This window comes from Mesocricetus auratus, unplaced genomic scaffold (assembly GCF_017639785.1).
Source record: "Mesocricetus auratus isolate SY011 unplaced genomic scaffold, BCM_Maur_2.0 Super-Scaffold_100025, whole genome shotgun sequence".
Lineage (NCBI taxonomy): Eukaryota > Metazoa > Chordata > Mammalia > Rodentia > Cricetidae > Mesocricetus > Mesocricetus auratus.
This window is the reverse complement of record NW_024429206.1, coordinates 67658-93318: the sequence shown is the minus strand read 5'-3', so window position 1 is coordinate 93318 and position 25661 is coordinate 67658. Positions and strand designations below refer to the sequence as shown.

At 49.5% G+C, this 25661-nt stretch overlaps 1 protein-coding gene across 2 annotated transcripts in view; it reads right to left on the bottom strand.

The window, feature by feature from the left end:
* Arhgef18 (Rho/Rac guanine nucleotide exchange factor 18) overlaps window positions 1-14878 on the bottom strand; it is a 101810-nt gene extending 86932 nt beyond the window's left edge. Inside the window, exons 1-2 of one of the 2 annotated variants that reach the window (XM_013124647.3) lie at window positions 14585-14878; window positions 2077-2201 (exon numbers count right to left, since the gene is read on the bottom strand). In XM_013124647.3, coding sequence (XP_012980101.2) covers window positions 2077-2091 — 15 coding nt within the window. In that variant the 5' untranslated portion in view covers window positions 2092-2201; window positions 14585-14878. Of the gene's footprint in view, window positions 1-2076; window positions 2202-7818; window positions 7927-14584 lie in introns of those variants that run through there. The other variant, XM_040731135.1, reaches the window with a different exon arrangement.
* Between the last annotated feature and the right edge of the window lie 10783 nt (window positions 14879-25661).

The window sequence follows — 25661 nt, the reverse complement described above, 5'->3', positions numbered from 1 at the left end:
GTGTGCATGTGTGCACATGTGTATATGTGCAAGCCAGGGACAACCTGGGAGCTTCACTTCGTTAATTCTGAGACGGAGTCTCTCACTGGCCAGAGCTCAACAAGTAACCTGGGCTGGCCAGGGAGACGTGGGGTCCACTTGTCTCCACTTCCCTAAAGCTCCATTACTGGGAGAGTCTCAGAATCTCCCCCACAATGCCATGGTGCCATGGTGCATGTGTGAAGGTCAGAGGGCAACTTGTAGGAGTCAGCTCTCTTCCTTATACATCATAGATTCTGGGGATTGAACTCTGGTCATCAGGTTGGGTGTGTGTGTGTGTGTGTGTGTGTGTGTGTGTGTGAAGTTTGCCATGGTACTTGTGTAGAGTCCAGAGGACAACTTGTTGGAGTCAGTTCTCTCCTTCTACCATGGGGGTCCTAGGGATCAGACTTGGCAGACAGTGCCTTTACCCATTGAATCCTCTCACTAGCTCATATCCTGCTTTATTTATTTATTTATTTATTTATTCACTTGATGTGGGCTCTGGGACTCAAACTCAGGTCCTCATGCTTACAAGGCAAGTACTTTACAGATGGTGACATACTCCAGCCCGTTTCACTTCTTGTTTTGAGATGCAATCTTTCCTTTCCACACAAGTCCTGGTACGAACTGCTGTAGTCTAAATATGAGTTTTCTCCAGCTGAGGTCTGTGCTAACAGCTTGATCCTCAAGTTCCCATCACTTCAGTTTCAGAGGGATGGCAAGAACTCCCTTGGATGCCACACAGATATATTAACAGCATGTACAGAAATGGCCACTATGCTTGTTAACAGCATGTACAAAAATAGCCACCACAGCTTTCTCCCCTGGATGTTTACGGCCTTAAGACTGCTCCCCTGAAGGAATTTCTCCTGTTGAGACTAGCTAAGTCTATCTCCCTGATCAGCTGTGTACCATAAACCCCGCCTCCTTGTGTGTCCGTGTGTAACAACCTTGCCCCCATCAGGCTGTATACAGTGACCACATCTCTGTTCAACTCTATAACAACCATGCTGAGACTGGAGGATGGGTGCTGTGGCTTCTTCACCCAAGAGCCCAGAACACCCATCCCAGCTTTTCTGCTCCCTACACTAGCTGGTGACTTCTGGGAGAGTGAGAGATGCTGGCTCAGAAAACAACGTAGATGTCCTCGGTTTGCATGCACACATATGCACACACAAACACAAGCACACATATGCACACGAACACACATGCACATGCACACGCACACACATGCACACGCACAACATGCACATGCACACACATGCATATGCACATGCACACACGTGCACAAGCACATGCACACACATGCAATGCACTCACATGCACACACATGCACATGCACGCACATGCACACACATGCACATGCACACACAAACACACACACATACACACACATACACATGCACACACAAGCACATGCACACACACATACACATGTACACACAAGCACATGCACACACAAGCACATGCACATACATACACATGCACACACAAGCATATGCACAGAGGAAACATGCTTTAAAAAACCTGGGTGCTTCCCTTTGCAGTGTACCTTGACTCAAGTATTCTGCTATATTAATAGAAAATGGACTAATATATGAATATACACTGGACTCAAGTATTCTGTTATATTAATGGAAAATGAACTAATGTATATTATACACATATATACTGGACTCAGGTATTCTATTATATTAATGGAAAATGAACTAACACACCAGATGAACTCCGTTAGAATCAGCTCTCTGGGGGAATCAACGGTTGCTATTTGTCCCTCCAGAGCTGGAGTGGAATTGTATTCATGGTGTCACTCCTTGTTCTCTTCTCTCTTAGGACTACCCTGCTGTATACTTCACCTCTACCCTAGTGTTGTTTTCCTTAAGTAGCATGCTGGGACTTTTCATGAGGACCATTGTCAAGCTAAGCCCCAGCCAAGCCCAGGTGGGCTCTGTGACATAATGCTCCACAAGTGCCCAGTAAAACATGTCACTAAGTGAAGTACTTGCTGCCATCATGATCATCAGCTCCTATCCATCTCAGCCACCTGGCACCTGCCTGGTCATCCTCCATGGGGGAGAAGAAGTCTGGATTCTCAGGTCTCCAGTGTCCACGGCTACCCTTGGTGGCTGAGGCTGCATCTCCAGAGTCCAAGGGCTGTGCACATGACTTGGGCTCAGAGCCTGTAGAGAAAGAGGAATAACAGAATCAGGACTAAATCAGGAGGACAGAGGAAGCTTGGATTCTGTACCCATCACTGCTTGCCCTGACAGCCATGTGGTGGCTGATATTGTCAACTTGACAGGATCTCAAATCACCAGGAAGACAAGCTTCTAGGCATGCTGTGAGAGATGATCTTAATTGGGTTAACAGAGACAAAAAGACCTGCCCACTCTGGGTGGCGCCATTCTGTAGGCTGTGGCCCTGGGCTAACGAAAAGGAGAAAGTGAGCCCAGCACCAGTATTCATTGCTCTCTGCTTCCTGACTGCAGTAGCAATGTGACCAGTCGCCACACACTCCTGCCATTGTGCCTTCTCTGTCATGGTGGACTGCACCCTGGAGCTGTGAGCCACAGTAAACCCTTCCCTTTCAAAGGTGCTATTGTAAGGTATTTTCTCACAGCAGTGAGACAAGTGACTGAGACAAATGGAGATGGTGAGAAAGAGCTGAGGTGGAAAAGATCTTAAGTGACCTTCAAACCAACATACCACCTCTTCCCTAACCTTTGCCGGTAGAAGACATTTCTAGTCAACCACAGACGAAGCTCCTTCCTACTGAATTGTTTGCTCGTAAGAACCTGAGTGGATTCATGATGAAACTAGCTCTGGCAAAAAGTCCTCTCTGGAAAGCTGGTGTCAGGTTGGGTACTAATTCCAGTGCCACAGACTGGTGCTCATCCGGCTGTCATCTTCTGAGCCTCGACCTCCTGTCATAGGTTGACCTCTAGTCCTGGTGTCACCTTGGTGTCGTATGCTAATCTCTCATCCTGCTGTCACATGCTGAACCATGATCGTGGTGTCATAGATGAGTCTCACCCTGCTATCGTGAGTTGAGCCCTGACCCTGATATCACAGATGATGTTAATTTCCTTTTCCGATGCTGTGATAAAATATCCTGACGAGGAACCTAAGGGAGAAGGGTTCACGCTAGCTCACTGTTAAAGCTTCAGTCAAGGCAGCAATGCTAGAAGCAGAGAGCAGTAGTGTTTAGCTCATCCTCTACATGTATACAGTATGGTCCTCTAAGGCTAGGCAATGGTGTCACCTGTTCTTAGGTTGGGTCTTCCTACATCAATTAACCCAACCTGATAGGTGTGCCCAGATACCGACCTCCCAGGTGATACCGATTCTGTAAGGTTGATACTAACACTGCCCGTCACACAGGATAAGTCCCACCCTAGTGCCAAAGACTAAGCCACGATCTTGGCATCGTAAAGCAGGTCTCATTTTGCCGTCAGGTTTAGTGCTGACTCAAAATGCTGTAGGCTGAGTCCCCATCCTGGGATCATACACCAAGTCATTCATTGTCTTGGTGTCACAGGAATGAGCTCTATCCTGGTCACATAGTCTTGGTCATACAACATGCCTCATCCCATTATCACTAGGTACCAATCCCAGGGTCATAGACTGAGCCCATTCGGGCATCACCTGTCATATGAGCTTGCTGTCAGGGTGAGTGCTGATGATAGCCTCACAGGCTAAGCGCTCATCCTGGAGGACCGATCACCGCCTCGATGCCTAAGCCAGTGATGAGAGCTCACTGTACAGTTTTTTATTCTCCTATCCTCACAGTATCTCTATGATACCTCATTTTATAGAGAGGAGCAGAGTAAGAGAGGCACACTGACTTCACCAGAGTCTCACGAAACAGGTACAAGGCAGAGCTGGCATAAACCTAGGTATTTCAGGTTCAGATAAGGGTTCAGGCTGGGGCAGATGGCTCAGTCAGTCCATGCCTGCCATGCAAGTGTGAGGAGCTGCACTTGGATGCCCAGCACACCCAGGTGCACCTGCACATGTCTGTTACCCCAGCACCAGGGGAGTGGAGACAGGCAGATTCTCCATGCTCATTGGCCAGGCTAGCAGAGATAGTGAGCTCTTGGTTCAGTGAGAGATCAGGTGCTGAAAACTAAGGTAGAAGGATGGTACAGTGGCTAAGAGCACTGGCTGATCAGCTAGAAGACCTGACTTCAATTCCCAGAACCCACATGGCAGCTAACAACTGTAACTCCAGTCCCAGGAGATACAGTGCTCTCTTCTGGCCTGTGTAGGAACTGCACTCACATGGTACACAGACACACAATCAGGCAAGTACTCCTACACATATAAATAAATAAAATAAAAAATTAAGGAATACAGTAGAGAGAGATTAAGGAATATGTCTGACATCAACCTCTGGCCTCCACACGCACACAAACATGATACATAACACCTACCCAAACACACACACACACACACACACATACACACACACACATACACACACACACATACACACACACATACACACACCCACCCAAACACACACACACATACACACACATACACACACACATACACACATACACACACACATACACACACACACCCAAACACACACACACACACACATACACATACACACATATACACCGAGAGAGAGAGAGAGAGACAGAGAGAGAGAGAGAGAGAGAGAGAGAGAGAGAGAGAGAGAGAGAGAGAGAGAGAGAGAGAGAGAGAATGTCACAACTGCCAGGCCATCCTGCGCTCTGCTGGATTGGGAGGAGACTGTCTGTATATTTTCTGATGAACAGATAGAAAGGTGGATAAGTGAATGGAAGAGTATGCGAATGACTGAATAGATGATAGATGGCTGGATAGTTGGTTTGGCTGCTTGATAAGCGACTGAATAGAGCTTATGGATGGAAAGATAAGTAGATACCTAAGTGGAAGGGTAAGTGGATAGTTGATGGGCGATGGAGTAGGACTGGAGAGATGGATACGAAAATGGCTGCCTGAATGGTTAACAGTCAGACAGCTGGTTGGATGGAAGAGAGGAAGGATGGGCAGATGGAGGTAAAGTGACTGGAGGGATGAACTGAAGGAAGGATGGAAAGATGGACAGACAGACGGTGGGGTGGCACACTGGCTAGATGCCAGGCTGGCTGGTTGGGGGGATGGCTGCACGGGGAATGCTTGGATAGATGGGTGGACAGTTGGGCATGTGGGTGGATTAGCTAGATGGAGAAATGACGGGACAGTGCACAGATACGACAGTGTGCGGGGCGGAGAGGGCTGCAGGCAGAAGTGGGTAAGCTGAGGCAGAGAGGCCGGGCACAAAGGGACAGGGAAGTCACAGAACACTGCATTTCCACTGGCGGCAGAATGAGGGAACAAATTGTGGCCAGAAGCAGCTGAGGGGAGAGGGCAGAGCGTCCCTCTGTCCTGCGGGTGGGGCACAGCTGGTCTCATTCATGTCTCAAGTTTTGCCTGGCTCTGCAATCCAGCCTCATTGTTTCCCTGGGAGATTCTCCGAGGGACCCAGACAGTCAGTTGCAGAGTTTTAAAGAGGCACAGAAAAGCCCTTCTTAGTGCTGGGGTAAAAGCATTTGCTGCCTGAATACAAGGATAAGAGTTCAAAACCCCAGTATCTGTGAAAAAAGCCACAGGCGGCCACAGGTGCTTGCAATCCCATGGCTTTGCGGCTAGATGAGACAGGTGGATAGAGGCCTGTGCATGCACGTAGTTTCTCTCTCTCTCTCTGTCTCTCTGTCTCTCTCTGTCTCTCTCTGTCTCTCTGACACACACACACACACACACACACACACACACACACACACACACACACTTTAGTACTAAAGAGAGACCAGAGAAACAGCAGGGTAAAGGGGTCACTGCGGCTGACAAAGCTAGAGGAGTCACGGCTGGGCAGGGAGGGCACTCAGGCCCCTGGCTCTTCTCTAATGAGCAGCCTCCCAGCCTAGGTTCAGGTCCAGGGCAGCAGCACCCTCCCCCACCAGCCCCTGTGGCCTCAGCCATAAAAGGGTGTAACAGTCACTGTCAGCGCTTACGGTTCACTCCCCCACCTGCCGGCCTACAAATCATAATCCCAAACTGCCTGAACCCAAAACTGGGGTGCGCTGGATAGCCAGGATCCAAGACCCAGGCCACAGGAGGACCCCTTAGTGACCCATGCCCTGCGTGCAAATTCTCCCAGTTTGCCACTACAGGTGGGTTTAGTGCCCTCCCCAGGCTCCGAGGCTGCCCACATGGGCATCTCTGCTTAATAGCAGAATCCATCATGAAGGCAGGCCCAGTTCTGAATGGGTTTCCAATTTCAGCTCCTCTGATACCTTCTTGCTGTGTGAGCTTGAGCAAGTTGTTCAACCTCTCTGAGCCCAACTTCATTCACCGTCACTAGTGGGCAGTAATTTCCCTCTTAATGACTAATCTTTGATTGCACCCCAGTTCCCAGGCCACCCCCCTCCCTCCAACCCCAGTCACAGACTCTGGGTCCCCTCCCCGTGCCTCCCCCCGGGCCCCCCCCCCCCGTCTGCTTTCCAGTTCCAGCACAGTGCCTGGCACACGTGACGAGCCTTCAAAGGAGTGTGTGAATTGAATGAGCTAGTGAACCCTCATGTGGGCCATCCCCGTGTCAGGAAAACTCTGAGCAAGGCTTGGCTCCTGAAGGTGACCAGGATAGACAGAGGTGTGGCTAGGAGGGGAGCTACGGGTAGGGGGAGGCCAAAAAAACCAAGGGTGCTGTGACAGCATGGCCATTTCCTGTCACATCCATTTGGTTATCCTCAAGGGTAGCCCAGTGGGTAGAGCTCTTGCCTGGCATGGCCAAAGCTCTGGGCTCCGCCCCTAGCATTACACAGCACTGGTGTAGTCACCCACGCCTGTCATCTCAACACTGGGGAGGTAGAGGCACAAGGATGAGGAACGAAAGGTCAGCCTTGACTACATAGTGCATTTGAGGCCAGCCTGGGTTGCATGAGATGCTGTCTCAAAGGGAAGGGAGGGAGGGAGGGAGAAAGCAGGGAAGGATGTCTTCATAAGGAGTGCTCATGCAAGCCACAGGTGATGTAATGCTAGCACCTAATCCCTACATAGTTAAACCAAGGTCCTGGCTACCCTAGAACAAACGTGAACCTGTGTGTGTGTGTGCTCGAGTGTGTTCATGCATGCTCGAATAAGTGTGCGTGTCTCAGGGAGATGCATGTTTCAGAATCTACAATCTCCTCCTTTTCTTTTCTTTTATGAGATGGAATTTCATGGAGTCCCGCTGGCCTTGAATTCAACGGTATAGCCTAGGATGACCTTAAACTCTCAATCCACCTGCTTCTACCTCCCGAGAGCTCAGAAGACTGACATATACCAACATACCGGGGATGGAGTTCAGGGCTTGAGACAAGCTAGGCAAGCACCCTCCTAACTGAGCTACATCCCAGCCCCCTTAAATACCCCCATTTAAAATAGATGCCTTACAGATTCACTTGTCCTACAGGAACCAATGGCTCTAGGAACCCACGTTAAGTTACCAAGCTCCCCCAAGGGAGTTCATCAGTCGGTGATATGGTGGATTTTCCTGCTCTAAGTTTCCTCCAGAGCCTTGAGGAGATGTTTCCTCTAAGAAAAGAGGAAGCCCCAATGTTCCTGAAGGTCCTTGGTGCTCTGGGAAAATTTGGGGGTCAAGGACTCTGAGAACTAATTGGGCAAAGCCTGTACACCAACTAAGGAAAAACTCCTGTGAGGACGGAGGTAAGCCAGTGATTGGGGGTTTCTGCCTGAGTGACGGTTCGCTCCTTGCCTCCTTACCTCGCTTAAAGGCCCATCTCTTCAGCCACAGCTTGGAGAGCGCCGGCCACGAGTGGTTGAGCGCAGAGTCGGCCATGGGTACCTCATGCATTCGAGTAGAGTGTCTAGCTCACCCGGAGGGAGCTGAAGCTTAGACTGGGGATCCCTGCCAGAACCGGGCTGCCAGCAAGAGGGGCGGAGACTGCCGCCAAGGTCTGCCAGAGACATCAGCTGATGGGAGTCTGGGCTGGAGGAGGAGAGCTGGGCTTTTGCATCAGTGGAGAGGGGCAGATCGTGGGCTACAGACAAGGCAGGGCCCAGTATCTTCTTGTGTCCTTCAGCCCAGATCCAGGGGGCTGCTTACCCCGACTCGAGACATTCCTGAGAGAAAATAAGCTCACCCTGCATCCCGAGAGCTTGGCCATGTCGGCCTGTCTGTCTCTGTGTGCTTCTGCGCTCATGTGTTTGACAGGCCAAGTATTTATTTACATAGATAATACGAATATTCTCTATCGCATAGAGAATGTATGCACGTGCACACTTATTTAGTTTCATGATTACGTGTTCAAAGGCGAGTCTTGTATATGGTGTATGTGTGTGTAAGTTCGTGTTCTTACTTATATATGCACTGGAAGGTCAGATGTCAACCTCAGAGTCATCCCCGAGGAGCAATATTCATGCTCTTTGTGAGACAGTGTCTCTTATTGGAGCAGAACTCTCCCATTAGACACTGGCTGGCTAGTGTGCCCTGGTGGTCTGCCTGTCTCTGACTCCCCAGAGCTGGCATTATAAGTGCTGTACACCACAATGCTCAGTTTTCTTTGTGTGCATTCTGGGGCCCAAACTCAAGCCTTCATGATTGCAAAGCCAGCACTTTACCAGCAAAGTCATCTCCTATAGCCCTAGATATTTTTTTAAATGTGTTTTTTTTAAACAAAAACCCACTTTGTTCTAATTAACTCACAATTTAAAAGATCATACAGTTGGTTTAAGTGAGCCACTGAAACACCTACCCTATGCCACATTTTGTGCACCTCAGGGAGCTCCTGTGTTGTCAGAAGAGTGATTTCAAAATGTGTGTGCGTGCGCGCACGTGCTCGAGAGTGTGTGTGTGTGTATGTATGTGTGTGCACACACACTATAGGATAGGATCTGCATGTGAGGAGAATGTGGGTTTTTGTTGTTGTTTGTTTTCTGTTTTCTTTCGGATAAGAATGTGAGTAGCCCAGATTGACCTGGAATTCACTGTGTAGTTGAGGATGACCTTGAACTCCTGACCTTCCTGAGATGACAGGAGTGCTTCACCACGCCTGCTGTATGCAATGCTATCAACAGAACCTGGGGCCTCCTTCATGCTAGGCAAATCCCCTACCACCGGAGCCACATCTCTAGCCCTATTTCTGACTTTCTTGAGACACAAACTCAAGTACCCCAGGCTGGTTAGAATTGTTCCGTAGCCCAGGATGACCTTGAACTCCTTTCTCCCCATGGCTGGGATTACAGGTATGCACCACCATGCCCGGATCAAGGGCAAGCCTTGAGTTTCAGCTTGCGTACATGGACCCACATCTGCCATCAAGGTGGAGCCACGTGTGGTTGTACACACCAGGACTCGGCATTCTGGAGGGGGAGGCAGGAGCATCAACTGCTCAAGGCTAAAATGGACTGAAAATTTTATTCAGCCGAAAAGAATGGAATTAGAACGTTCATAGGACAGTGGGTGGGGACTGAAGATAAGTATGCTGAAATACAGCAGACTCTGGAAGAGAAATGTTGCACGTTTCTTTCACAGGCTCGACCTAGAGTTAAATATGTGTTTATGCTTATGTGTATGTAGGGCATGACGATACAAAGAGAGGTTACACAGAGTTGGAGGCCAGCCTGGGCTACATGAAACTGTCAGAGAGAGAGGGAGAGAGAGAGGAACAGTATGGGGAAAGAATGAAGTCTAAAGCAAGGCAATGGGGGAAATCGAGAGAGTTATTTGCACATCTCTGCATGTATAGAAGACGTGGGGCCTGTTTGGAAGGAGGGAGGGAGGGGGTCAAGCTAGAGAAGAGAATGGATTGGGAGGGCATGGAGATACAAATAAAGCAGCACGTGTATGTTGGAAAAGTTTACAGTGCACTCCTTTTCTTTGTATGATAACAAAAAATAATAAAACAGAATAAATAAATAGAATAGGTGGTTTTGGACGCCTTTGTAACACCCACGTGTAGGTCCATGAAAGCTTGCTCTCCGCCACGCAGGTGCTGCCCCCTGGTGGTAGAAGCCCCGCATTCGCCTTCGTTTTGAACGTCCCTGAACCGTTAGCTCCGCCCGCTTAGTTCAGGACACTCAGGAGCCCACAGAAGGGCAAACTCATCTCACGCAGCCGCTCCCGCTTCATAATAAAATGCTGTACAGTCTATGAAACTTGGGGACTACGGTACCGAAAGCAAATCCCAGAATGGTGGTGTGGCCATACTATTTCCCACCACCGTAATTGTAAACCCGGGAGTGTCTATGTTCCTGTCCCCACCCACGGCGAGACCAAATCAGAGACAAGACTCTGAACTCCTCGCTCACTCTCCAGCACCTAAATGGTCCCTAAGGTCTCTCCCTGATCTTCTCTGTGTCCTGTGTGAACACTGTCTTCTCTCCCTGGGAGGAAAGGAAGGAGGGAGGGTTGGGGAGGGAACCAGAAGAGCGACACGATCGACACCAGGAGAGAACAGCTCCTTTGAGTACTCAAAGCCCCTCCTTAACTGACTGGACTGTGGTCCAAGCATCCCATGTGTGATGGCTTCTTCAACAGCAATCATTTTCTCTATGTAGCCCTGATTGTCCTGGAATTCCCTCTGTAGACCAGGTTGGACTCGAACACACATGCCTGCCTCTGCCTCCTGAGTGCTGGGCTCAAAGGTGTTCGCCACCACCACCCAACAAACTTAATCCCTTCTAAAATGGTTAAATATTTCCATAAAGCATCCCTCACTCGTTCCCTATGTGGTGCTTTCTGTGCAGTTCAATAAAAACAGAGAAAGCACTTTGTTAGTGACACACACAGACACAGGGACAGATTCACAGGACAGCATTCAGTCAGGCACAGATTCAGACTCACACAACCAAGAGTCAGGAGACATGGAAGACAGAAGGAAGAGAAGTAGAGAATTCAAATCTGACCGCTTGGTAAAATTACTCCAGAGGGGAGTGCTCAAATTCATTTCACTTAGTTCAGTTCTTATTAATTTCTTAATTTTGCACCGATGCATTATTTGTGACTCTTGAGAACTGAATCCCTTTGCCAACGGAGTGCCACTGCAGTCCACCTACATTCTGATGCCCTAAGTGGCACGCCTGAAACCACGGCGATACCTACCCCATACAAACTTTTTCCTCTACCTATATGCCTATGATAAAGTTCAGTTTATCAGTTAGACATCATCAGAATCAACAACTATAGTCAGTAGTAAAATAGGACAATTAATGCTGAGTGTGGTGGTGCATGGCTATAATCTCAGCACTTGGGAGACTGAGGCAGGAGGATCTGGAGGAGTCTGAGGCCAGACTGTTTCAAAAAGACAAAACATGAGCTGGTAAGATGACTCTTGCCCCCAAGCCTGAGGACCTCTGGAACCCACACAGTGGAAGGAAAGAACTGAATTCCCCAAATTGTTCCTAACCTCCATGTGTGTGAATATGCATGCATGAGTGTGTGGTTTTTTTGTGTGTATGTGTGTGTTATGCGTGCATGAGTGTATGTGTTTTGTATGATGTGTGTATGACTGTGTTTTGTGTGGTGTGTGTGTGTGCATGAGTATGTGTGTGTGTATGTTTGTGTGTGAGTTTGTGCACATGCACTACTCTCCCAGAGGATCTGAGTTTGATTCCTAGCATCATCACCAGGTAGCTTATAACCACCCCTAACTTTATCTCCAGAGAATCCAACTTCCTTCCTTTCCTGGCTTCTGAGGGCACCTTGAACTAATGTGCTCCCACACCCCACATAAATAAAATAAAATAAATCTTAAAAATCAACAACCCAGGGCTGGCAAGTTGGCTCTGCAGGGGAAAGTGCTTGCTGTCAAATCTGACAATCTGAGTTTTATTCTCAGGACCCACGTGGTGGAAGGAGAAAACTGATTTCTGCAGGTTGTCCTCTGCACTCCACACACATGCATGCATGCATGCGACGCCACACGTGCACACCTGATCTCCACACACATGCACATGTGTGTCAGTACACACGCACACCTGCTCTCCACACACACGCACATGTGTGTCAGTACACACACACCTACTCTCCACAAACATGCACTTATTAAATGTAATTAAAAGCAAATTTTAAAATGAACGAATAAATAAAATAAAACTCAAACAAAAACAGCAAAGAGACAGAAGCAAATGATCACACCAGGCAGTAATAATAAAGATGTCAACGTCTTTCAGATCCTTTGTGCTGTGTAGATCTTCAGACCTAGGCTGACAGTTGGTAAAGGAAACTGAAAACCTCAGAGAAACAGGGATAGTGGGACTAGCTGAGAGATGGGTACTTCATGAACCTTTCTTTTTTAAAAAAAGGACTTCTTTCTTCTTATTTTATGGGTGTGTTCTTCCTACATGTATGTATGTTTACCACATGTGCACTTGGCATGCAGTGCCCTCGGAGGTCAGAAGTGGGCGTCGGACTCTCTGGACCTGGAGTCACAGGCTGTTGTGAGCCACTGAACTGAATCTTGGTACTCCACAAGAGTATCAGGAGTTCTTAACCACTGAGCCATCGCTCCAGCCCCACTGGGCTTTCTTTGCAGATACAACACAGGAAGAGTCTGTGACATACACATGTTTTATGGGTGGGGACAGCTCCGGAAGCAAGGCTTCACCACAAGAACACAGAACAAAGGAAAAGGCGGGGTCCAGGCTGTTTTCTGAGCTGCTTCAACGCACCAGGGACCAAGCTCAAAGACCTCACGTGCGTGTGACCTCAGGATCTTTCCCTCACACAGGTGCTCAGAGGCCCAGAGAGGTCATGCAAGGACCTGTGGTCACACAGCAGTGGCAGTGCTAGGATTCAAATACATGCCTATCCAAAATGACATGCCAGCACCCACTGCAGGACCGAGCACAAGCACATTCCCAGCTCTGGAATTCCGAGATAGTTCAGCACAGATTCACTGAGGAGTTTGCAGTTAACTCTGTGTATTCGATGCACGTGTACGTGCTGGTGTGTGCACAAGTGTGAATACACGTGGAGGCGGGAGGCTGGCATCATCTTCCACAATTGCTTTCCTCCCCATTTAAAAATTAAACCAATCAATTGATGTGTGTGTGTGTGTGTGTGTGTGTGTGTGTGTGTGTGTGTGTGTGTGTGTGTGTGTGGGTCCTGGGGATAGAACTCAGGTCATCAGGCTTAGCCTCAGGCTCCTTCATCTGCACAGCCCTGTTTCCAGCCCCACCTTACTTTTGAGACAGGCTCTCACTGAGCTTGAAGCTCACTAAGGCAGCTCCACTGGTAGGTGGTCTAGCTCCACCTCCACAGTCCTGGGATACCAGGCCTGCACCACCACGCTCAATATTTTTCTACGAGTGTAGGAACCTAGATCCCTACGAAACCTCCCCAGGCTCTGAAGTCAAATTCAAGACCCATGAAGAGGCCTTTCTTACAGTCACAAGAAAGGTGCTCCACCGTGGGCACAACTCCCCCTTTCCCTACTTTGTAGAAGTAGGGTGACTCTCTTGCAGGGCCAGCCCCGTGGGTGTGACATTTGAAGCCTGCCTCTCACCTAACTCACCACCTCCAACAGAGTGGTCAGCTCTAAACCTACTTCAAGCATGCTTGGTTGCTTGAAGTCAACCAAGAACATTAGGGGCTGAAGATGCTGCTGGTCTGGATGGGCCTGGTACAGGGCATAGCGTGCCTCCCCTCCCCCCCCCTGTGCTCAAACAGCTGCTACGGGAGGTTCCTCAAGCGGAGCCATGAGGGGAGCCATCAGTAACTCCCCAAAGCTAAGAGCCCACAGCTGGAGGACTGATGGGTCAAGGGTGTCTCCCTGTGCGAGACCTGGAAAGATCTGCAGTTCAGCAGATGTCAGCCTTAAGTTTGCTTAGCAAGCTGGATTCTCCTAGCTTGTAAGAGGAGGCTGAATGGACCCCTGGAACCAATGCCTTGCGAGGTGAGGAGGTTAAACTAGGGTGTGGGGTACGTACCCATGCCTGTCATCCCAGAACTGGGAGGCACTGGGAGGCAAACCTGGACTGCGTGGCGAAACCCATACTCAAAAGCAAAGCAAAACAGAACAAGATAAAACATGGGCACCTGGTGAAGGGAAGATTAAACTTCCTCCCTCATCCCTGTCCCCCTGGCCCCACACAGCTTTTGCTTACAAAGGGCCCTCCAGACTCCAGCATGGGTCTCCTCTAGACCAGGCAGCCTTTGAAGCCCCTGTGAAACTGAGGATGACTTTAAGCTCCTGATCCTTCTGCCTCTACCGCAGGTGATGTCTGGCAGGCATGCAAACCCCAGCTTTGATTAGCGCAGTGCTGGGAATGAAACTCGGTGCTTTGACCATGCCAAGCAAGCACACCACCTACTAAGCTATGCCCCCTGCACCTTCCAGGGTCATTTTAGGACTACTCATCTCTGCAGAGCAGACACGAGGGACAATCGGCTGTCCCACTCTCTCATGGTCATGACCTGGTTGCTGGTACTCAATATGTCTGCTGCCTTGAGGGCTCGCAGACCCACTACTGCCTTGTCCCAAAGCGCCCATCTGTCCACCCACCACTCCTCAGGACGCTCACTCACCCACTGGATCCCGATTCTTGCTGAAGCAGGTGGTAATCCTTGTTAACAGCTCTTGCAGCCCCCATGTCAGACAGCCAGGGCTGCCAGGGCCACATGGGCCAGGCTAACCACAGGGTGGCTCAACTTTGCCCAATTTCCTCTTTCTCAACCAACCGTTTTTTGTTTTTATTTTTTTGTTATTGTCTCCACCAGTTTTATGCAGTGGGCAGCAGCCTGAGGGGTTTGCAAGGAAGGCAGAACACAGACAGGGGTGTGTTGTGAGAATCAGGAGTGCACCCTTGACTTGCACCTGCTGTAGGTGTCACGGGGAAGTAGACAGGCAAGAGGGCAGGTTCAGCCCACTGAGCCCCCACCCAACAGCTTCCTGTGGAGGCAGCTGCTGAGGAGGAACAGGGTGTGGGGGCCTCACCCTAACACATGGGTACACAAACAGAGACACATGAGACATGCAAGTCACATGTCTCCAGAGAGACACACACCAGAAGACACATGGAGACAGAAGAGTGTGTGTGTATGTGTGTGTGTGTGTGTCCATATTGTGGAACTGGGTGCTTGATGGTAAATATCTGACAGTTATCATTCTTTTTTTTTTTTGAGACAGGGTTTCTCTGTATTGTTTTGGAGGCTATCTTGGAACTCCCTGTGTAGACCAGGCTGGCCTCGAACTCACAGAGATCCGCCTGCCTCTGCCTCCCGAGTGCTGGGATTAAAGACGTGTGCTACCAGCGCCCGGCTGACAGCTATCATTCTGATTGGCATCTGCCCATTCTTCTGGTGTAAACTCTGTCACCATGGTTGACTCCAGTCCTTCCACTAATGTACCGTCACCAGAGCTGTTAGGTTAGAGCCTGAACCTTTGGAGTGCCTAACAAACCAGCTCCAGAAACCCACCCTCAGGAACTCAACCATGGGCGGAGGAAATAGCTCACTGGGTTAAGTGTTTGCCCTGCAAGCAAGAGGTCCTGATTTCAGATCCCCTCCACACATAACTAAAAGCCAGATGTGGCAAGGGCACCTGTGACAGTCCCGGCACTGAACTGGCAGAGAAGAGGATCCCTGGGGAGGGCAGGTCAACCAGCCCACCCCAGTGAGCTCCAGGTTCAGTGAGAGACCTTGTCTTCTTAAAATCTAAAGTGGGGCCGGGCACTCCAATTCCAGCACTCGGGAGGCAGAGGCAGGCAGCTCTCAGTGAGTCCAGGCCAGCTCAGTCTCCAAAGCAAGTTCCAGGCCACCTGGGGTAAACAAACCACAGAGAAAAAGAAGAAAAAGCAGATTTATTCCATGTGGCTTCTCTGGGAAGAGGAGCAAAGAGACCCCTGCCTCCGAGTCCATCGTCAGAGTCCTGACATTCGAAGAGAAGGCAGGAGGTACCCAGGGGGCTGGAGAGATGGCTCTGTGGTTAGGAGGACCTGATGCTCTTCTAGAGGACCTGAGCTTGTTTCGGGACACCCACATTGGGTGGCTCATAACTTCCTGTGATATGGCTAAGCAGATGAAGGTGGTTGCAGCCAAGCCTGATAATCTCAGTTCGATTCCCCCTCCCACATTGGTAGAAGGAGAGAAGGGACTCCTGCAAGCTTTCCTCTGACCCCCGCAGGTGTTATAAGAGCTAGTCAGAAACAAGCCTAAGCTAAGGCCGAGTTTTCATAATTAGTAATAAGTCTCCATGTTGTTATTTGGGAGCTTTTACTTTTTTGCCTGCTTTCCCTCACTCTCACTGGCAAGTTCATCTACCCTGTTGCTGAGACATTGCTTCCCTGGTATGAGAACTGACTTTGGGATACCGACTGAAGGCCAGCAGGAGGACTCTATCCAAGAATCCTCCAGGACTCCAGCACCAGATTGGGACCACTGAGACCAGTCTTGACTGAACAAATAACACCTACTTGGCCTTTGCATCAGGAGACATCCACTATCAGGCTACCCAGGCCATAACCTACTCTCATAAGACTCGTGTGTGTGTGTGTGTGTGTGTGTGTGTGTGTGTGTGTGTGTGTGTGCATTTCCATTCATCCTATCATATCTGTTCCTTTAGAGAATCTGACTAATACAGCCCTATTCTGAGTTACTCCATGTTGTATAAAACAGTGGTTTTTCAAGCTTTGCCTTGTCCTGGGAGACTCCATTTTACAAGGGAAGATGGGAGCCCACCCAACCCAGCCTCTGAAACTGACCAGCTTCAAATGACCTTGGAATGGGGACCACAGCTCAGCTCCTATCTGCTTCCTGATGTCCTTCTTGACCCTGTGGACACGCATCTGTACAGTCTCCACTCAGCCTCTCTGATCCTGTCACGTAAATTAGTCTGGAGGGGAACCTTGTTCCAGGACAACTCCAGTTCCCAGACACCCTTCATATAAGTAACTGCTCCCCAGAGGGGTTCTGCCTCGTTTCCTCCAGGAGGTGCTTCTGCTGAGAAACAGACCAGCCACAGGCCATGCTGTGATGGAACCGTCCACACCAGTGCAGCAGACTGGGATTCCTTTCAGAGACAGCCCCGTGGACAAGGGGCCTGAGGACGAAAGAATGATTGTGGATTATGGGAAACCTATTGGTCTTACCTTAAATACTGGTCATGTGTAGACTTCCCCTTGAAAGGGGCAGAGAAAAGGGGGATCCTACAGTGGGACAAGGAGTTAAAGCCACAATGGGCCTTTGGTTAGGGAGAACCAGGGAGGAATAATACGGGAACTGACATAGAAAAGCCCTTCTTGGCTGGCTATGCTCACAATCAAGCCAGTTTGTTAATGCTGCAGTAGGGATAAGCAGCCAAACCCTGACTGATTAGCTACACGTGCTAAAAGTATGTGCTAATTATGCAGACTTAACAAACTAGACATATTAAAGCATCACATGGGGGTTGAGGTATGGCTTAGTGGGGGGCAGGGAGTGCGGCTCAGCCACCTGTGTCATGGAATATTTGCTTACACTGTAAAGATGTGTCTCTGCCTAAGGCACTGTCTGATTGGTTTAGTAAAGAGTTAAATGGCCAGTAGCTAAGCAGGAGAGGATACACAGGGCTTCTGGGCAGAGAGAGAAACTGGAAGGAGGAATCAAGGCCAGCAGATTCTGCCAGCAGACTTGGAGTAAGTCAGTGCCATGCTAAGTGATAACCAAGTCACGTGACAGAACGTAGATGAAAAATATGGGTTAATTAAGTTACAAAAGTTATCTGGGGAAAAGACTAAGCTAAGGACAAGCTTTCATAACTAATAATAAGTCTCCGTGTCATTATTTGGGGCCTGGCGATCCAAAGATAGTCCGACAAGAAAGCTCCAAGACACCAACTAAGGAGACAAGCAATAGTGAAAAGCGGGGAAGGGCATTTGCACATTGTATCCACATTTGGAAGAAGAACAAGTTAGGAGGTCCAGTGACCCCAGTGCCATCTCCCGGGTTCTGACAGCAAAGGGTTGAAGAGCTAAGCAGCCCTGGTCAAGGTGCCTTCCTGCTCATCATTACCCCCTTACTGTCTCAGCTATGGTCTCTCCTGCAGGGGCTGTCACATGTTGTCAGCCTGAGGGATCTCTTCCAGGGATACCAGTTCTCTAGACTGGCCCAGGGTTTCAGCCTTTCTCTTCCCTCAACAGGAGATTACTGGGAAATCTTGTGGGGGTGTGTCCTTGTTCCACTAAGAGGAGGAGTACAGGTATCTCTCATTGGAATACCGGCCTCCTCAGGCTAGGGGGATGGCTCAGTCAATGAAGTGCTGCCGTGCAAGCATGGAGGCTTAAGTTGGACCTTTAGCACACACATAAAAATCCTGGCATGATGGTGTGCGTTTCTCATACCAGGACAGGCAGGTCCCTGGAGTTTGCTAGTCAACCAGTTTAGCTGAATCATGTGTGTGTGAGCCCTGGGTCCCACCGAGGCTTGAGAAATGACATTTGAGGTTGAGTTCTGGCCTCCAAGCACACAGGTCCTCTCTCTCTCTCTCTCTCTCTCTCTCTCTGTCTCTCTCTCTCTGTCTCTCTCTCTCTCTCTCTCTCTCTCTGTCTCTCTCTCTCTCTCTCTCTCTCTGTCTCTCTCTCTCTGTCTCTCTCTCTCTCTCACATACACACTGGTGGGACATCTGTCCCTGTGTCGGTTATCATGTGAGCCTCTTAAAGTCACAGATGCTTGGTCCTGGAGGCAGCTCAACACAAACACCATTACAGTATTTCAAACTTGTCTCCAGGGACACACAGGGGACTGTCCAGAAAAACTAAAACAACTCTCACATGCACGAACGCACGCACGTGGGAGGCTTCAGGAGACACAGCAATGCACAGATTTGCATGTACACATTGTGTGATTATTTATTCAATGAAACAGCCAATTTTTTAAAAAATTTTTGAGACTGGGTCTAATGCATCCCAGGCAGGCCTCCAACTCTCTCTGTATCTGAGGATGACGGAGTTTCTGATCTTCCTACCTCTACCTCCTGAGTGCTGAGATGACAGGTGTGCACCACCTCGTCCCGTTTTCTTCAGACGCCAGTGCTTCATGCCTGCTAGGCAAGCAAGCCCTCCATTCCCAGCCTGCAACATGTGCTCGGTAACCCCACTTGTTCTGGGCTCTGTCTGTTGAACAAGGTAGATGACCTGAAGAAGATCACAGGTCCGTGGGGGAGGCAAACCCGGACCCAGGGAACGGACTGGGGCAGCCCAGGCATGGTGTGGAAGGCTTTGGCAGGAAGTGCACAGGGTGAAGGGACACAGGCTGGGCCAGGAAGGCTGTTGCCTCAGCCTGGAAGGGCGGGAGAGGCCATTTGAGCTGAGACCTGAAGGCTGTCAAGAAGCTAAACTTTCTGGGAAAAGTCAACCGGGAGCAGGATGTGGGTGGGACAGAGGCTGGGAGGAAAGACAGCCCAGAGGCCGGAGTTCAAGCCACATAGAAAGTGAGTGCGGCTGTGTGTGGCTGTAGCCCCAGCACGGGGGGCGTGGCCAGCTGATCAATCTGAAATGCTGAAGTCCGGCTTCAGTGAGAGATGGGAGACAGCTCTGTGGGTAAGGGCTCTTGCACACAAGCCTCACAACTGTTGTCACATCTCCAGGACCCACAGGGTGGGAGGAGAGAAGAACCAACTCCTACAAACGACCCCCTGGAAATCCGTAAGTGTGTTGTGCACAGGTGTGCATGTACACCACAAACACACATACAATAAATGTAATAAAAGTTTATTTTTGTAAAGTAGAGGTTGGTGGAGGAAGGTACTGGAATACTAGAATCCTGCTCCTGTTCACACCAGAGCCTGCAGCCTCCCCCCACTCCTAAATCACAACATCCTGCTGAGACCTTGCCTGTGAGTCTCTAGCTAGAGGCTTCCCAGTGCCAGGGTTCCCATCTTTTGCCACCCCCCTCCCCTGAAGGGAGGGACTGGCTACAGGCTCCTGTTGTAACCCCACTTAGAGAGCTATGGGAAGGAACTCTGCCACACGAGCCTGACACCCCTCTCCACCCCACTCCACAGTGTCTGTCTGTGGGCTGGGCCTCCTCTGCACCCACCACGGGTGTCATGCTGTGCTGGCTGGTACAGGAGACCAGGCAGGCAGGCAGGCAGGCAGGCAGGCAGGGTGGTACAGGCCTTAATGGAGAAGCCAAGGCAAATTGACCTTTGACATAGTAAGACCCAGACTCAGAATTACCCCCCACCCCCGTGACTTCCCACAAAACAACAAAAAACCCACCTATCCCAGCGAACAACCCACCACCACATACACCCCATGACCTCTCACCCATAACAATAAAACACCCACGCCACACAGTCACAACAACGAATGGCCCCAAACAACAACAAAAACCAACCAAATAAACTCCCAGGCATTGGGAGATTTGGGACAGTGACGGCTCAGTGGTGAAGGTGTCACTGTCAATCCTGAGACCTGAGTTCTCTCCCTGGGTCCCTCATGTGGAAAGCAGAGAACAAACTCCTTTAAATTATCTTCTGACCTCCATATTCATGCGGTGACATGTACGCCTGCCCCAACAAATAATCAATGGACATAAATAATATTTTTACAATGAGATACAAATGTTAAAAATAAAGTGAAAAGTAAGTAAACCTCCTGTGCACACACACACACACATATTATACACACTCACATATTAATTGAGGGAAATAATCTTTGTTTGGTCTTTAAGCGTTATCATTAATACCACTGTTAGGTACAGAGTCTACTTATGTAGTACAAGGTGGCCTCAGTCTCCCGCTCTCCTCCATCCACTTCTCTAGAGTTGCTATGACAGGCCTGCACCCCCAGTCCTCAGCTGGGGAAATGACTGCAACAATTATTGCGGTAAACAGCAACAACAATAACAAGTAAATGTCACTCCCTTTCAGCTTTTTTGGAGAGTTTGGATTAAGGGCTCAGAGCTTACCGTTTTTAAAGATGATTTGGGTGGGTAGGGTGGCTCAGTGAGTAAGGACACTTGCTGCCAAGCCTGATGATCTGGTTTGACTCCTGGGACTCACTTGGTAGAAGGAAAGACCAACTCTCGTATGTTGTCCTCTGACCTCCATATGTGCACATGCATGCACACAAATTAATTAAAAATGCAATGAATAAAAGAATTTAAAACAATGATTAGAGTTGGGCGGTGGTGGCCGATGCCTTTAATCCCAGCACTTGGGAGGATTTAATCCCAGCATCTTTGTGAGTTTGAGACCAGCCTGGTCTACAAGAGATAGTTCCAGGACAGCCTCCAAAGCCACAGAGAAACCCTGTCTTGGAAAAAAAAAACAAAAACAAACAAACAAACACAACAAAAAAAATCACCAATGATTAGAGAGGTGTGTGTGCAAGCCACATTTCAAAGTTGGACAACTTCCTCTGTTGCCCTTCCCTTCCCTTTTGGAGACAGGGTCTCCCACTGAATCCAGCACTCAGGGATTGACTAGACTGGCTGGCTAGTGAACTCAGGGTCCTCTTGTTTCTGACTGTCCTCCGTATGCTGTCCTTGGAGTACCGGGGTTACAGATGCACACAACCATTCCTAACTTTCCATATAGGCACTGGAGATTCGAACTCAAGTCTTCATACTTGCAGGGGAAGCAATTTATTCACTGGGCCATCACACCAGACCCCTCCCCCACCAACACACACATTAATAATCCTTGTTGTAACTGCTGTATACGGACCACTGTCCTGTGACTTCTCTGGGCAGCCTTGTTCCTAGCCAGAAGGCTTAGATAATGAAGAAAACTCACAAGTTGGTAAGAAAATGCAGGAAACATGGGTTTCATCCCTGGGACCCCATCAACCAGGCACGGTGAGTCACACCTGACATCTGCACTTGGGATACAGCATCGAGAGGATATAGTGTTTGAGGTCAGCCTGGGCTACGTGGCGTCCCGTCTTAAGGAAGGGAAAACATGAAGAGGAGGAGGAGGAGGCAATGTAAGTAAAAAGCAGTGAGATCATCAACAAGTGTGTCTAGGAAAAGCGCTGCTAACTGCCAAACAGCTCTGAAATGGAGTCGAGGGAGCTCAGAGTTAGGTCTCGGTCGTAAGGGGCTGCTGACGCCACACCAGAAAGCACGGAGACATGGATTATCATCTCGTTTTGTAGCTGAAATTAGATGGGAATTTAGAAAATTCATCTGTGAAAATTACATGTTTAATTTGCACATGATTTTCCACACATTGTCATAAGATATGTAAAAAAGCACTGGGGGCCAGGGAGACAGCTCCCTGGAGAAAGGTGACTGACCGCCTTGATGTAGGGTGACCTGAGTTCAGTGCATGGGGCTGCATGGCAGAAGGGAGAATGGTCCTCTGACCTCCACAGACATACAATTGCACCAGCACCCACCCACCACACCCCTGCATAAAATAATAGTGGGACAAAATTGAAAACGAGACCCCCAAAACCACTGGACTGGAGAGATGGCTCAGCGGGCAAGTCACTTGCCATTCAGCCTAATGACCTGAGTTCAGATTCCCAGAACCTGTAAAAGCCAAACAGGGCAGGGGGCATCTGCAGTCCTCGGCCTCCTACTGTGAAATGGGAGGCAGAGGCAGGAGGGTCCCTGGAAGCCCCAGATAGCTGCCAGACAGTGGCAAACTAGAGACACAGGGAACCTCAGAGACACTCAAGACTCCCCAAGACCAAGTTCTCAGTAGGAAGGAGATTTATTTGCCCCAGTGGGACAGAGAATAAGAGACAAAGACAGGAGCTAGAGGATGAAGGAGAAGGGGAAGGGAACAAGGGAGAGGGGGAGGGGTATTTGTCCAGGAGGGGGACAAAGGACTGCTTTTGGATAGACAGAGACAGACGTAGTCCATAGGCAAATGGCAGTTTATAAGAGTAAAAGGAGAAACCTGTGTTAGGATGAGGTGTTTAATTTTAATTGGGCATGTTAATTAGGTGAGCCTAAGGGGGCTTTTGATTGCTGAACTGGACCTTGGTAGTCAGCCCTAGGATGAGGAAGTGGTCAAATAAGGGGACAGACCTTGGCTAGCTTTAGGAAAATAATCTAATGGTTTTTAGCAAGGCAGAGGGAATGGGGGAGAAGGGCAAGGCCTGCCAGAGTCATGTTTGCCAGGCCCAGGCTGGGGTCCCTTCAAGAGATTGGCACCCTATCCCCTGACCTCCACGAACAATACACACAGTACATGTGTGCCTTCACTCACATAGACATTCACCTCTCTCTCTCTCTCTCTCTCTCTCTCTCTCTCTCTCTCTCTCTGACACACACACACACACACACACACACAGATTTCATATACAAAGGAAAGCATGCGACACTTGTCTTTCTAAATAGGTCTTACTTTGCTTTCCAGTTCCATTCATTGGTCTACAAAGGACAAATCCACCCCTCTTCATATCTGAATGGATATGCACTCTATTTTCTTTATACGTGCATTGTTGATGGACAGCTAGCCTGATTCTATCTCCTAGCTTTGGTGAATAGCACAGCAACAAACATTGCTCCAGTTTTCTCTTTGCTGCTGTGAGAAGCACAGTGACCCAAAAGATCTTGGGGAGGAGAAGGCTAATTTCCTCTCACAGGTTACAGTCCACGATGGAGTGAAGCTGAGGCAGGAACTGAAACAGAGGGCACGGGGAGTGCTGCTTCCTGCTTTGCTTCTCATGGAACCCAGGACCTCCTGCCCAGGCATGGTACTGCCCACAGTCGCCTGGGACCTCCACATCAACCAGCAGAGAAAATGCCCCACGGACTCAGTCGCAGGTCAGCCTGATGGAGGCAAGTCTTCAGCTGAACTTCCTTCTTCCCAGGTGTGTCTGGCTGACAACCAGGGTTAGCCATCGCACACACGGATGTACAAGTATCTGTGCAATATGGCGCACACGTGTGTGAATGTATGCCAGTTTGTGCGCACTTGTGTGAAGTGGCCACCAGAGGGCATTGAGTGTCCCCCTTTCTGGCTCCCTGCTCATTCCTTTGAGGTAGGGTCCAGGAAGGACATAGTTGGGTCACAAGGCAGTGCCATTTTCAGCCCTCTGAGGGTCTCACACTGACCTCCCAGCAGCTGCAACAGTTTACATTCCCACACACAGCGGATAAAGGACCTTTCCCCCAACTTCAAGGCTGCTTTCCTAGGTCAGAGAGTTACTTGAGGTTGGGGACATGCCTTCAGGCTGAGGACTCGCCCCACCCCCTCTGCTGTTCCTGGACTATCAGGGAAACCACAGAAGACTCCAGAGCCTCAACAGGAAAACCATGTCTTAATATAACTGGAAACTTAATGTCCCCATAACTCAATGTCTACGACTTAAAGCCACTTGAAAGGCTGCTTATGAGTTGTTTGAGGGCCGTGTGTAGCTTATGCCTTGTGACTGTCTCGAGAGGCAGGTCTAGGTGGCACCATTTTTGAGAAGAGGAAGCTGAGAATGTGTGAGGATGGCTCTGTGGCATGTTGTTTCCTGGAGGCTGCAGTGGTAGGTCACCTCAGAGACTGTCCTCGTTAGGGTGACTGTTGCTGTGATAAACACCATGACCAAAGGCAGCTTGGGAAGGAGAGGGTTAATTCCAGCTTGCAGTTCCACTGAGGAAGTCAGGCAGAAACTGATGCAGAGGCCGTGGAGGGGTGCTGCTTTCTGGCTGGCTTCCCAAGGCTAGCTCAGCCTGCTTTTGTGTAGCACCCAGAACCACCTGCCCAGGGGTGGTGACCTGAACCCATGGGAATAAAGGCCCCGAATGGCGAGATGTCAAGGGAGAAGACCCGAGATGAGAAATAAAGAAGACAGATATCTGAGACTGAAAGATGTGAGTGATCTGATGACTTACACCACACAAGCTTGTTAAGCGGCGTGGCATCTTTTCTACTATTTGCAGGGGGAGTTTGGGCCAAGGTCATCCGAAAGCTAGGTCAAGCAGTATTGGCAAAGAGAACATAGGGTACCTCAGACACTGGTAACCACAGCTCCTCAGGGGAGAAAGCCTGGTTCCCAGGAACTGAACCCTTACGTCCTTTGAGGCTTGGGCCCAACAGCCCAGCGCCCCACAGCCAGGCCTAGCCATGTCTGCCTTTCATCAAGACCTCTGAGAAAAGCCCTGGATCAGTCTGACTCCCAACAGGGTAGCACTGCCCAGAAAAGGGTCCTCCCACATCAGTGATCAATCAAATAAACACACCACAGGCTTGCCCACAGGCCAAACCGTGGGGACATTTTCTCAGCCAAAATCCCCTTTTCCCAAACGACTCTAGCTTGTGTCAAGTTGACATAAAACTAGTCAGCACGGAGACCTTCGCTGTTAAGAATGTATTGGTGGTACATGCCTTCAGTTCTGGTACCCGGGTGGTAGAGGCGGATGGAGCTCTGTGTGTTTGAGGTCAGCCAGGGCTGTATAGTGAGATCCTGTCATAAACAAACAAACAAACAAAAAACGTATGGAGAGGAGCGGGAGATGCAGCCCAGAGTGTTTGTCTGGCATGCACAAAGCTCCAGTACCACCCTCAGCGCAGCACACCTGGAGTTCCAGCACTTGAGGATGGAGGCAGGAGGTCAGAAGTTCAAGATCACCCTCAGCTATATAATGGGTTTGTGGCCGCCTGGGTTACGCGAGACCCTGCAACAAATTCACTGAGAGAGAAAGGCTGTGGCTGGGTGTGCTGGCCACAGTGGCTGGG